At 43.0% G+C, this 14,166-nt stretch overlaps 1 protein-coding gene across 1 annotated transcript in view; it reads left to right on the forward strand.

Moving 5' to 3' along the window:
* TNFSF13B (TNF superfamily member 13b) overlaps positions 1-14,166 on the forward strand; it is a 35,817-nt gene that overhangs the window by 5,916 nt on the left and 15,735 nt on the right. The window contains exons 2-3 of the mRNA XM_043507040.1: positions 12,785-13,237; positions 13,368-13,473. Of these exons, the coding sequence (XP_043362975.1) occupies positions 12,920-13,237; positions 13,368-13,473 (424 nt within the window). The 5' untranslated portion in view covers positions 12,785-12,919. The remainder of the gene's footprint in view (positions 1-12,784; positions 13,238-13,367; positions 13,474-14,166) is intronic.

Genomic DNA, 14,166 nt, shown 5'->3' on the forward strand with positions numbered 1-14,166 from the left:
TTGAAAACAAGATGCAAACATCCTGTATAGATTTCAGAATGTCTTCCGTCCTCCCAAAAACTTTCACTAGCTCCACTACCTAATCATCCTGAGATACAAATTTGAAACATGCTAGTGGCATACCTGACTTTATGCAGGCTTCTATAAGCATACTTGGCTTTTACAATGTGCTTGCAAAACTATATTATGTCCTAGGCAAATCCCTACTTACTGCAGAAGACTGTGAAAACTACTGTTTGGGTTTTGTTCATCACCATTACTCAGTAACTGAGGGATTTCTTGCCCTTTTATCTACAGTTGTAAACTCAATATTACCCTCTCCAGGATCATAAAAGGGTTATGGTATGTTTTTCACCTTCTTTTGAAACACCTAGAGAACAGAATTTAAAATTCACCATTTGAACTTCCAGTCACAAAGAATTTTAATTTGTTTAGTCTTCAGAAAGGAAATTTAAAAAGGAAAATTGCAAGGAAAAGTCACATGGTGGGGTTTTTTGTTTTGTTTTTTGTTTTTAAACCCTACACAACGCACAGTAGTTCCCGGCATGTTAAGCATATTCCACATGCAAGTAATCCAGGTGCAAGTAGCCACTGCCCAGAAGAGCTCGGCATTAATTTTTGAAAGGTTAATGGTTTACCTACACTTGTCTTAACTATGAAAAATCAATAAACATGTAACTTAAGAAATGCAGTGTAATAGAAGTGACTGGATTGCATGGAACAGGAACCTGAGTAGAATGAGTTTTTATATATATTTCTTATAAATCAGTTCATATATAATTTTCTGTGCCCCACTTGAGACATCTTTAAAGGGGTTTAATTTTTCAAAGCATGAGTATTCAGTACTTCTTGAAAAAAGACTCCCTTTAAAAATCTCTCAAATTGGTGACCCAAAATCACTGAAGAAAACCTTGGGCATTAGCTTGATTGAGTCCCTCCCCGCCCCCCACTAATCTAAACAGTTGTGAAATAACCACGTTGATCTTTAACTTGTCACTAGAGTTGAGGTTCTCTTCCCCCTGCCCCAAAATGTTGATTAATGGGAGCAGTTCATCTTTCTCTGAGCTATTTTGTCATGCTGTGTGTAAGCTCTGCATATGGTGCAGCATGAGTTTATTTTTGGTGTACATTTTGAAGATTATCTTTTTCACTCAAAGATTTAGGCTTAGCTTTTAAATAAAAGCCTAGGTGCTGGAGCACAATAATAAAGAAACTTAAAAATGGAAAAATATGCATCTGTTTGCATAGACACCCGCAACTGCATTATACACAGAGCCATGGATGTGTATTGCCTCTAATCTAAGAAAAGTGCTGACTCCACCTGCTATCTCAAGGAGGAAGAGACTTCAGGTTTTCTACCCCAATACATTGTGCCAACTGGTTGTAAAATTTGAAAGTCAAAGGTCATGCCAAGGGCATAGTATTCTGTGTTCTGTGAAGACTACAGCAGTTCAATGACAGAGCTGGCTGTGTGTAAACGAGTCTTACTTGATACTACTAAGATCCTTAGCCCTGTGCTCCCCTTGTTACTGGGTATGCAGGGACCCTAACTATTACTGTAGCCCATGAACTCCGACTCTAAGGACATAAGGTACCATTTTGATCTTCTAGTCTGACCTGTATAACACAGGCCCTAGAACTTGCCCCAAAATAATTCCTAGAGCATATCTAGAGCACCCACTTCCAGCTGAGGAAGGATGGCTTCCTTGTAACTTCATCACCACAACTCATTTTATCTCCGATGTACAAAGCTTGTTTAGTTGTGTTTTGCATAAGGACATGAGGAAAGGCAGTAACGTTATGTTGCTGGGTAACCAAACTATTCAGAATTCTGTACAAGATGAGCTTTGTCTTTCTCATGCTTCCCCAGCTCAAGCAGTGTGACCCTTTTCTAAATTCTTTCTGGTTGCATACAGGAAAATGAAGAAATGATTGTTGATGGTGGCTCCAAAATATAAATCCCATTTATTTCTATTTGATCCTGTTTTACTTTCTGTATGGGGCTTGATCTTTTCTTGTTCTACAGTTTGCTTCATAAAATAATCCTCTGCTTATCATTTTTCTTTCCTGTAGTATTTCCTGTTCTCTTTAAAAGGCACTCTAAAATACCCAGGTTTACAGAGCATTCAATGGAACTGTGGTTGTAAAATACCGATCTTTGTAGTTTACATGACTTTTGTGCACTATGGAGTGAAGGCCTGAACTTGCAGTTCTTGCTCAGACAAAATTGCTACTGACATCAGTGTGAATCTTGTGAGAGTGGAAATGTAGACAGTAACTATATGAAAAAGATAAACAGTGGGGCGGGGAAGAATGGAGTCTGTGGTGGATCATAGAAGAAGAAAAAACATTACTCAAAATGCAACTGTCAAGGTTCCTTCCCCACTCTGAACTCTAGGGTACAGATGTGGGGACCTGCATGAAAACCTCCTAAGCTTATTTTTACCAGCTTAGGTTAAAACTTCCCCAAGGTACAAACTATTTCACCTTTTGCCCTTGGCGTTTATTGCTGCTACCACCAAGCATCTATCAGATATATAACAGGGAAAGAGCCCACTTGGAAACATGTTTCCCCCCCAAACCCTACACCCCCGTTCCTGGGAAGGCTTGATTAAAAATCCTCACCAATTTGCATAGGTGAACACAGACCTGAACTCTTGGATCTTAAGAACAATGAAAAGCAATCGGGTTCTTAAAAGAAGAATTTTAATTGAAGAAAAAAGTAAAAGAATCACCTCTGTAAAATCAGGATGGTAAATACCTTACAGGGTAATCAAATTCAAAACACAGAGAATCCCTCTAGGCAAAACCTTAAGTCACAAAAAGAGGAATATACATTCCATTCAGCACAGCTATTTTATCAGCCATTTATCTAACGCATATCTAACTAGATTACTTACTAAGTTCTAAGACTCCATTCCTTTTCTGTTCCCAGCCAAAAGCAACACATAGACAGGGAGAATCTTTGTTTCTCCCCCCCTCCAGCTTTGAAAGTATCTTGTCTCCTCATTGGTCATTTTGGTCAGGTGCCAGCGAGGTTATCCTAGCTTCTTAACCCTTTACAGGTGAAAGGGTTTTTCCTCTGGCCAGGAGAGATTTTAAAGGTGTTTACCCTTCCCTTTATATTTATGACAGCAACATATAAGCCAAGCAACTGTATTATACTTCCCAAAATGAAATACATACCGTGAAGAGACAATTGTGAATTTGGTGCAGTATTTCTTGTCTTGTATACTAAGGTATATACTGCCTTTTAAATGGGTTTGTTCAGGCTGTATTTTAATACATAATTTAAGTAGGGTCATATGGAGATATTTTCTCTAAAGCTGGCTAGAGAGGAAGCCTCTGTATTTCATTCATTCTTCCCCTGTCCAAAATGGGTACTGCTTAATTATTTCTAGCTTAAAAAAAATTACATTATTTGATTTTTACTTTAATTGCCTGTGCAACCCCCCAGACACTGCATACATAGCCAAGATAACAGTGAAGGACCAGCTATAGCCATGATGGGCCCTGTGTGAGACAGGGACTTCCTTCTTCTTTCCTGATTCTTAAGGGCTGGCCTTCACTACCAGGAGAGTGACACTGCTGCAATCGATGCAGCAGGGATCAATTTAGCGGGTCAAGTGAAGACCCGCTAAATCGATGGCAGAGTACTCTCCAGTCGACCCTGGTACTCCAGCTCACCGAGAAGAGTAAAGGAAGTTGACCGGAGAGCATCTCCCGATGACTCAGTGCAGTGAAGAAATTGGGGTAAGTCGAACCCAGCTATGTCAACTCCAGCTACGTTATTCACATAGCTGAAGTAGCGTAACTTAGGTCGACTTACCCCTGTAGTGAAAACAAACCCTCTGTATCGTGTGGTCCAGATGCTGGTACTTGAAGGTGCTCGGGAAATTTCCTCTTCATCTCAGAGGACTGAGTCTAAGGGTATGTCTATACTACGAAATTAGGTCAAATTTATAGAACTCAATTTTTTAGGAAGTGATTTTATACAGTCGATTGTATGTGTCCCCACTAAGTGCATTAAGTTGGCGGAGTACGTCCACAGTACCTTGGCTAGCGTCAACTTTCAGAGTGTTGCACTGTGGGTAGCTATCCCACAGTCCGCCGCCCATTGGAATTCTGAGTTAAGCTTCCAATGTCTGATGGGGCAAAAACATTATCACGGTGGTTTTGGATACATGTCATTAGTCACCCCTCCTTCCCCAGTGAAAGCAATAGCAGACAATAGTTTCATGCCTTTTTTCCATGTGGACACCATACTGCTTTCAACAGACGATACAGTGGGACTGCTAACCGTCGTCATTGAACCACCGCTTCCGCTGCAACTTTGCTCTCCTGCTCTTGTCTCGATAGCTAATTTCTCCATGTTGGCTATCATGGGCTCCCGCTTCCGCTGCAATTCTGCTCTCCTGCTCTCATGAATCCACCTCACAGGTCCTTTCATCATTCTCTATAAATATCTATTCTCGTGGCATCCGTTGTCAGCCACCACTTCCGCTGCAACTCTGCTCTCCTGCAGACGCCATACCATGGCAAGCATGGAGCCCACTCAGATCACCATGGCAGTTATGAGCATTGTAAACACCTTGTGCATTATCCTGCAGTATGTTCAGAAACCAGAACCTGCAAAAGAAGGCAAGGAGGCAATGGCAGCACGGTGACGAGAGTGATGAGGACACAGACTTCTCTCAAAGTACGGGCCCTGGCAATTTTGGACATCCTGGTGGCAATGGGGTAGACTCATGGAGTGGAATATCAATTCTGGGCCTGAGAAACAAGCACAGACTGGTGGGATCACATAGTGTTGCAGGTCTGGGATGATTCCCAATGACTGTGAAACTTTTGCATGCGTAAGGGCACTTTCATGGAACTTTGTGACTTGCTTTCCCCTGCCCTGAAGCACAGAAATACCAAGATGAGAGCAGCCCTCACAGTTCACAAGCGAGTGGTCATAGCCCTCAGGAAGCTTGCAACGCCAGACAGCTACCGGTCAGTCGGGAATCAATTGGGAGTGGGCAAATCTACTGTGGGGGCTGCTGTGATACAAGTAGCCACCGCAGTCACTGAGCTGCTGCTATCAAGGGTAGTGACTCTGGGAAATGTGCAGGTCATTGTGGATGGCTTCGCTGCAATGGAATTCCCTAACTGTGGTGGGGTGATAGACGGAACCCATATCCCTGTCTTGGGACTGGACCACCTTGGCAGCCAGTAAATAAACTGAAAGGGGTACTTTTCAGTGGTGCTGCAGGCACTGGTGGATCACAAGAAATGTTTCACCAACATCAACGTGGGATGGTTGGGAAAGGTACATGACACTTGCATCTTCAGGAACTCTGGTCTGTTTGAACAGCTGCAGCAAGGGACTTACTTTCCAGACCAGAAAATAACCATTGGGGATGTTGAAATGCCTATAGTTATCCTTGGAAACCTAGCCTACCCCTTAATGTCTTGGCTCATGAAGCCATACACAGGCACCCTGGACAGTAGTCAGGAGCTGTTCAACTATAGGCTGAGCAAGTGCAGAATGGTGGATAGAATGTGCATTTGGACGTTTAAAGATGCGCTGGTGCAGTTTACTGATTCGGTTAGACCTCAGCGAAACCAATATTCCCATTGTTATGACTGCTTGCTATGTGCTACACAATATCTGTGAGAGTAAGGGGGAGACATTTATGATGGGGTGGGAGGTTGAGGCAAATCGCCTGGCTCCTAATTACATGCAGCCAGACACCAGGGTGTTTAGAAGAGCCCAAGAGGGCGCGCTGCGCATCAGAGAAGCTTTGAAACCTAGTTTCATGACTGGCCAGGCTAAGGTGTGGCAGTTCTGTTTGTTTCTCCTTGATGAAAACCTGCCCCCTTGGTTCACTCTACTTCCCTGTAAATCAACCAACCTCCCCCCTTTGATCACCGCTTGCAAAGGCAATAAAGTCATTGTTTCAAATTCATACATTCTTTATCAATCCATCACACAAATAGGAGGATAACTGCCAAGGTAGCCCAGGAAGGGTGAGGGAGGAGGGAAGGACAAGGCCACACTGTACTTCAAAACATTGAATGCCAGCCTTCTGTTGCTTGGGCAGTCCTCTGGGTTGGGATGGTTGGGTGCCCAGAGGCACCCCCCACCCCGCATTCTTGGGAGTCTGGGTGAGGAGGCTATGGAACTTGGGGAGGAGGGCAGTTGGTTACACAGGGGCTGCAGCGGCGGTCTGTGCCTTTCTTGCAGCTCAACCATATGCCGGAACATATCAGTTTGATCCTCCAGTAGCCTCAGCATTGCATCCTGCCACCTCCTCTTCATGCTCCTGCCACCTCTCCTCTTGCTCCCGCCACTTCTCCTCTTGCGCGTCCCTCCTGTTCTCACATTCATTTTGTGCTTTCCTGGACTCTGACATTGCTTGCCTCCACGCATTCTGCTGAGTTCTTTCAGTACAGGAGGATTGCATGAGCTCAGAGAACATTTCATTGTGAGTGTGGTTTTTTTGCCTTCTTATCTGCACTAGCCTCTGGGACAGAGATGAAAGGGAGAGCATTGAAACATTTGCAGCTGCAGGAGGAAAAAAAGGGAGAGTAGTATTTAAAAAGACACATTTTAGAGAACAATGGGTAGACTCTTTCATGGTAACCAAGCTGTTAACATTACATAGTACATGTGCTTTCGGTACAAGGTTCCCCCCCCACACATCCAATTTTCTGGGATGATTGCTTCACCCCTCCCCCCAGCACATGGCTAAAAGTGGGGATGATTTCTTTTCAGCCACAGGTAAACAGCCCAGCAGGAATGGCCACCTCTGAATGTCCCCTTAATAAAATTCCCCTATTTCAACCAAGTAACCATGAATGATACCACTCTCCTGAGGATAACACAGAGAAATTAAGAATGGATGTTGCTTGAATGCCAGGAAAGACCGGGACCATACACTGTCATGCTTTGTTATGCAATGATTCCAGACTACATGCTACTGGCCTGGTGTGGTAAAGTGTCCTACCATGGAGGACGGAATAAGGCTGCCCTCCCCAGAAACCTTTTGCAAAGGCTTTGGGAGTACCTCCAGGAGAGCTTCATTGAGATGTCCCTAGAGGATTTCTGCTCCATCCTCAGACACGTTAACAGACTTTTCCATTAGTTGTACTGGAAGCGAATGCATCCCAAGTCTTCAGGGCAAATTAATCATTAAACACGCTTGCTTTTAAACCATGTATTATATTTACAAAGGTATACTCACCAGAGATGCCTTCTCCACCTTCAAGGTCCAGGAGCCCGCCTTGGGAGGGTTGGAAGGGTATTGGCTCCAGGGTGATAAACGGTTCCTGGCTGTCTGGGAGAACAGTTTCATCCTCCTCCTCCTCATCATCATCTTCCTCATCCCCCAAATCCTTACCCCTGTTGCGTGAGACTCCCCCCTTGCAGGAGTCCACATACAGGGGTGGGGTAGTGGTAGGGGACCTAGAATTGCATGCAGCTCATCACAGAAGCAGCATGTCTGGGGGTCTGACGCAGAGTGGCCGTTTGCCTCTTTGAATTTTTGGTAGGCTTGCCTGAGTTCCTTAAGTTTCACAGGTCCCTGTTATAGCCTCCGTCCTTCATGCCCTTGGAGATTTTTTTCAAATATTGTGGCATTTTGTCTTTTGGAACGGAGTTCTGATAGCATGGATTTGTCTCCCCATACAGCAATTGGATCCAGTACCTCCCATTTGGTCCATGCTGGAGCTCTTTTGTGATTCTGGGACTGCATGGTCACCTGTGCTGATGAGCTCTGCATGGTCACCTCTGCTGATGACCTTGCCACGCTGGCCAAACAGGAATGAAATTCAAAAGTTCCCGGTACTTTTCCTGTGTACTGGCTTGTGCATCTGAGTTGAAAGTGCTATCCAGGGTGATCACAATGGAGCACTCTGGGATAGCTCCCGGAGGCCAATACCATCGAATTGCGTCCACACTACCCCAAATTCAATCCAGCTATGTTGATTTCAGCGCTAATCCCCTCGTTGTGGAGGAGTACAGAAATCGATTTTAAGAGCCCTTTAAGTCAACAAAAATGGCTTTGTCGTGTGGACAGGTGCAGGGTTAAATTAATCTAACGCTGCTTTATTCAACCTAAACTCGGAGTGTAGACCAGGGTTAAGCATGCTGCTGCTTAAGTAGGGGCAAGGTGAGTGTGACCTCTTTTCATCGGGAGCTGTTGTATAAGATTGTCTGCAATCAGACAGAGTCTGACTGGCCACTTTGGAAAGGGAGGGGGTTAGAGAAAGGACTTTGAATAATACATTTGTGAAAATAGAATCTCTGCTCACTCCTCCATTCTTCGCATTCACCTCTATGTGCTGCATGCTGTCTTGTATACTGGGGCATGTTAGCTTGCTTTGTTTTGGGGCGTTTTAAGCTGTTATAGGAAACAGTGCCATTCTCACGCTAGTTTGGAAGTATCCAATGTTGACCCATCGGTTGGTTAGCCATTCTGCACTTTGCATCTGGACATGCACCTATACCATAGACCACAGACTTTGGTGGACAGAGATTCTGCACAGTGGCATCCAAGGATTTGTCCTAACTTTTTTTTTAAAACCATGAGATTTTTTTTTAATTATCTGAATTTATCCCTTGTCCATCTCTCAAATATTTATATTCCTCTGACCTTATTCATGAGACTTATAGTTCTATGTGCTTTTTTAAAAACTTTTTTGTGAGAAATAATTTTCATTCCTTAAAGAGGAAGAATGCTTTTGTGGTTAGGGCACTGGACTGGAACTCAAGAAATCAAGGGTTCAGTTTCTGACTCAACCACATATTTCCTGTCGGACCTTGGGCATGTAAATCTCTCTGTGCCTCAGTTCCCCATTTGTTTACTGGGGACAATAATACCTTGTAGATTTTTAGGTTAGAAGGGCCAGTTATTGTAATCTAGTCTGACCTTTTGCATGACACAGGCCAAAAAACCCTCACCCTGTAATTTCATCATCAAGCATGCAACTTCTGTTTGAACTACAGCATATGTCTTAGGGCATGTCTACATTACACGCTGGATCGATGGGCAGTGATCAGTCCAGCGGGGGTCCATCAAGTCTAGATGCGATAAATTGACTGCCAAGTGCTCTCCCGTCGACTCCGGTACTCCACCAAGGCGAGAGGCGCAGGCAGAGTTGATGGGAGAGCATCAACCTTCAATTTATGGCAGTGAAGACACAGTGGTAAGTAGATCTAAGTATGTTGCAGTTGTGTAACTTAGATTGATTCCCCCTCCCCACTGCAGCATAGACCAGACCTTAGAAAGAGATCCACTTCAAGTGATGGGGAATCCATCGCAATTCTAGGTGAGTTGTTTCCATAACTAGTTGCCCCTACTGTTAAAAATCTGTGCCTTTTTTCTAGTCTGAATTTGTCTAACTTACACTTCCAACCACTGAATCTCATGTCTTTTTGAATCTATCAGAAATCTCTTCCCAACTGAGGCATTTATAGACCATGATCAAGTCACATCTTACCCTTCTCTTAGATAAACTAAATAGATTGAGCTATTTTAGCATCTCACTATAAGGCATGTTTTCCAGATCTTGAATCGTTCTTTTCTGAAACATTTCCATTTTTTTTTTAAATTGTGGAAACAGAAGTTGGCGCATCATTCCAGTAGTGGTCTTGCTAATGTTTATATACAGCAAGAATACTACCTTCCTACTATTACCTGATATGCATTGCATATACATTCAAGGATTTATTTGCTCTCTCAGATACAGAATCACATAGGGAGCTCAAGTTCAGTTAGTCATGTGTAAGACTGCAATTCTTTCATGGAGGTTGCAGAAGTCACAGATTCTGTGACCTCTGTGACTTCTGCAGCAGCTGGTGCTGGCTAGTCCCAGGGACTACCCATGCAGTGGTTCCGCTCGGCTGGCCCTGGGGGCTGCCCTGGGGCCAGCCACACCAGCTGCTGCTTGGGCGGCCTTGGGAAGCGCCTGAGCAGTGGTCCCGCTGGCTGCCCTGGGGCCAGCCACACCAGCCACTGGTCAGGTAGTCCCAAACAGCTGGCTCTGGGGACCACTGGAACAGCAGCTGGTGTGGCTGGCTCTCGGGAATACCCAAGCAACAGTCCTGGGGGTGCCCTGGGACCTCCCAAGCAGTAGCAGTGGCCCCAGGAGCGCCCAGAGGCCATCCAGAGAGCAGTCCCTGGGAGCAGCATCTGGGGGGCAGTCGACCCCCAGCACTAGAGCAGGGGTCCTGTGGAGCAGTGGGGCCCCAGAAGTAGAGATTTAGTCACAGGTATTTTTGGTAAAGTCATGGACAGGTCACGGGCTGTGAATTTTTATTTATTGCCCGTGACCTGTCTATGACTATTTTTTTTTTTTTTAACAAAAATACCTGTGACTAAATCTTAGCCTTAATTATTTGCCATGACCCTTCCTTTTCAGAATTACTGCTTTCCAGGATACAGCCCCATCTGACCTACATTCTTTGTTCCTACGTGATCTTGCATTTATTTGTGTTTTACAATGCATGTTGTTCAGATGAGCCCACTTTACCAAGTGATCCAGATTAGTCTGTATAAATTACCTGTGCCCATTTTAATTTATCACGCTACCAATTTAATGTAATTTGGAAACTTTACCAGCAATTATTTTATGTTTTCTTCCACATCATTTATAAAAATTGATTATTAGTGAGTCAAGAGCAGATTGTTTTTAAGACTCTGCTAGAATCAACCTCATTGGATGACAATATCCCATTTACAATTACTTTTTGGGATCTATGTTAACCAATTTTTAATCCATTAATATGATTTTGTATAGTGCTAAATTTATCAGAATGTCTGCAGGATTATATCAAATGTTTTACAAAAGTCATCACAGTTACTTTTACCATCGAAACTTGTGATCTTACCAAAAAATGTTTGTTTGACAAGATCTATTTTGCTAAACCTGTTAATGTCATTGATTATGCTATTGTCATTTTAATTCATTACCAATAACTTCCCATATTTGGTCTTTTCATGACTTTGCATGGTATCAATGTCAGGCTAATCAGCCTAAAGTTTCACAGGTTATCCCATTTACCTTTTTTAAATATTGGCACGTTACCTTTTTTTCCAGTCTTCTGGAATTTCCTCAGTGTTTTGCAGATTTGTTAAAAATAAATATTAGTGACTCAGAGCTCTTTGTGTGTGCAGTGTAGTATATGTGGTACATGCTGATATGTATTTGTTAGAGAAGGCAAGGTTGAAAAAGTATACACTGCACTTAGAGTGAGAAGGTGTGAGGTTTATGATGGTCCTTCATTCCTGAAGGAGTTCACTCCACAGTCTGAGACCATCCCCAAGATCATTGTTCTTGCACAGACAAGTTTTACCCTTGTAGTAGAAAGTTCCATTATTCCTGTTTATCACAGTCCTCATCCTGGAGCATCAGATGATCTCTTAGATGTCATGGGCCCAGACTGTTGAGTGTTTTGAAGATAAGGACTGAGACCTTGAACTTAACTTTTATGGGAAGTCACTGCAGAGAGTGGTGGACACGTCTGACATTTTCATGACTGTCTGTGTTGCTGAAGGGATGTACTGCAACATTCTTTTCTGGATGAATTAAGCATGGGATGGCAAGAGTGTAAATTACAGTAGAACTTCAATTACGTACACCTCAGGAATGGAGGGTGTTGTATATAATTCTGAAATATTCGTAACTCTGAACAAAATGTTATGGATGTTCTTTCAAAAGTTTACAACTGAACATTGACTTAATATAGCTTTGAAACTTTTATGCAGAAGAAAAATGCTGCTTTCCCTTTATGCTTTAGTAGTTTAATACAGTACTGTACTGTATTTGCTTTTTTTGGCAGGGGGAAGGGGGGAGCTCTGCTGCTGCCTGATTGCGTATTTCTGGTTCCAAATGAGGTGTGTGGTTGACTGCTCAATTTGTAATTCTGGTGTTCGTAACTCTGAGGTTCTACTGTAGTTAAATTCCCATCACCCCCATTTTAAGATTCTGTCAAAAAGTTCAGTGGGATGCAGGGATTAATAGATCATAGGAAGAGATGAGCCCAAAGCCAAGCAGACAGGTTTACAAAGTAAAATTAAGCAGACAGGTTTAAATTCCATGAATTATCTTTGCCTTCTAAAGTGCATGCATTCTGGAACAAGTTCTTCCTCTTTATGGAATTCTCCATACAAAGATGATGGTAGAAAGAAAGTGTATCAATCCTTGGTTAATCCCACATCCAAATGCTTGAACTCCACAGCAGAATCGGTAAATTTATTAAACAAATTGTACTTAAAAGTCATTCTCAAATTCTTTGGGAACATCTGGCCCTCCATTGAGCCTGCAACTTCCCACAGTCAGAAAAATGAAATGCTCTGCTACCTGTACTTGGAAAACTTTTTTCTGTTTTTAGGATACTGATAGAAATTCTGTCACTTCATGCACTGACATACATTCTGTGTTCTTGAGAACTACTTTATAGTTCTATTTTTAGAGATCACTTTATGTGTTAGGTTGTGACAGGATACAATATTTTGGCAGGGAGTCTTACAGCTCTTCTGCACTGTTACCTAAGATTCAGGATACAAATGGTATCAGATGTTTTAATCATGTCTGGATACAAAGATAACAGGAGATGGTAATGGGCGAGTTGCCATAAAAAGTAAAAAGCTGAAAGTGAAATGAGGAAGGTAGATTGAGCAAGCAGCTGAAGAGAGAATAATAATTTGCCAAGATGCAGAGCAGTAAGAAGAAAGCTAAGGGAGCCTGCATCTTAGACACTTACCCTGTACATTAAACTTAATGTTTGTATCAACAGCTCCATATGACAGGAAATGATCTGGGCGTTTTGGTCAGATATTTTAGCTGCCCTTAGTTTCAGCCAGCAACTGGCAAAATTGATTACACCCCGGAGCTGAATGTTCCCTCTGGCTTTAGTAAGGAAAGAGCAGAGATGAAATCCATGGACTGTATGCACATCATCCAACAGAAGGGTACCTCCACCACTCCTCCTGCTCTCCCCGGTGCTGGTTTGGGCAGCAAAGGACTCCTCTCAGTCACATTCCTGTGGCTTGCAACGCTCCTGTCCTCTTCTCTTGCAGCAGTGTGTCTTTATCACATTCTCACACTTAAAGCAGAACTAGCAACTCTCCGCAGCGAGCTGATCTACAGAGTCCAGGCAAGAGCTCCGCTACCCCAGCCTCAGGATGCGATTAAAGAGGGTACCCTATCCTCTTCTTCCTTGCAGTTATCAGTAGCTACTGCCAGGCAGGTGAGTTGCAGTGGCGTCTGAGACCTGCTCTTGGTTGCTAGGATGAGGAGGGCGGGGATGAGTATTTGGAGCTCCTATCCCTGCTCTAATCTTGTTTGTCATTGTCATTGTCATTCCTTGTCATTGTCAGGAAACCAGGCTGCCTGCTTCTGAGGCAGGTAACGGTAATGAAAAGAGAGGCTGGAGTGCAAGCAGAAACAGAGGGAGAAGGTATGCTGTGCCCAGAGAAGAAATAAGTAAGTGACAAGATGGGTTGAACTGCTGGGAGGAAGATATGTGGATACTGGAGCGACACAGGGGATGGGGTTGGGAGATGAGGAAAACAGCAGAGCTTGACTCATGTTCTCAACTGGAAGAAACAGCAGCACAACGTCCCCTGTTGTTGTACACTATTATTGTAAAATGAATGGTGTTAACTCTAAACATAACGACCCAAAGGGAATAGTGATCCCCTGCCCAATGCCAACTGTCTGAGCATTGAACTTCTGGCAGGTTTTTAGATATGGATCCCAACCTCCTTCTAATAACTCAAGCATCTCTCTATAGTGAATCAGACCAGAGCAGTAAATTCACACGACTGAGTTCAGATTTTTTTTTCTCTCTTTAAATCATAATAAAGTCACTTTTCTGGTAATACTTACCAGTTTCCTCATAAAAGAGAGAAGTGGAGGGACAGCTTCATAGCTTTGTTTGGGGAAGTCTTAAGTTTTCACAGAGAACAGCTAATTTGTACCTGTCAAAAGAGGCAGAACAAAAAGAATCCAATAGACTAATCCAACAGACTTGCTCAAAATGTTCCCCTTTAAAAAATATAAATGCTTCTGTTAAAAAGGTAGTGCTTTAAAAATTTTTTTGTCAGAACTCTCTCTCATGGCTCTAAGTCTATTTGAGGCTTCATAGAAAACTTTTTAAACTCTTTGAAATCATTT

The sequence above is a fragment of the Dermochelys coriacea genome, chromosome 1 (assembly GCF_009764565.3).
Source record: "Dermochelys coriacea isolate rDerCor1 chromosome 1, rDerCor1.pri.v4, whole genome shotgun sequence".
In the NCBI taxonomy this organism is placed as follows: Eukaryota; Metazoa; Chordata; order Testudines; family Dermochelyidae; genus Dermochelys; species Dermochelys coriacea.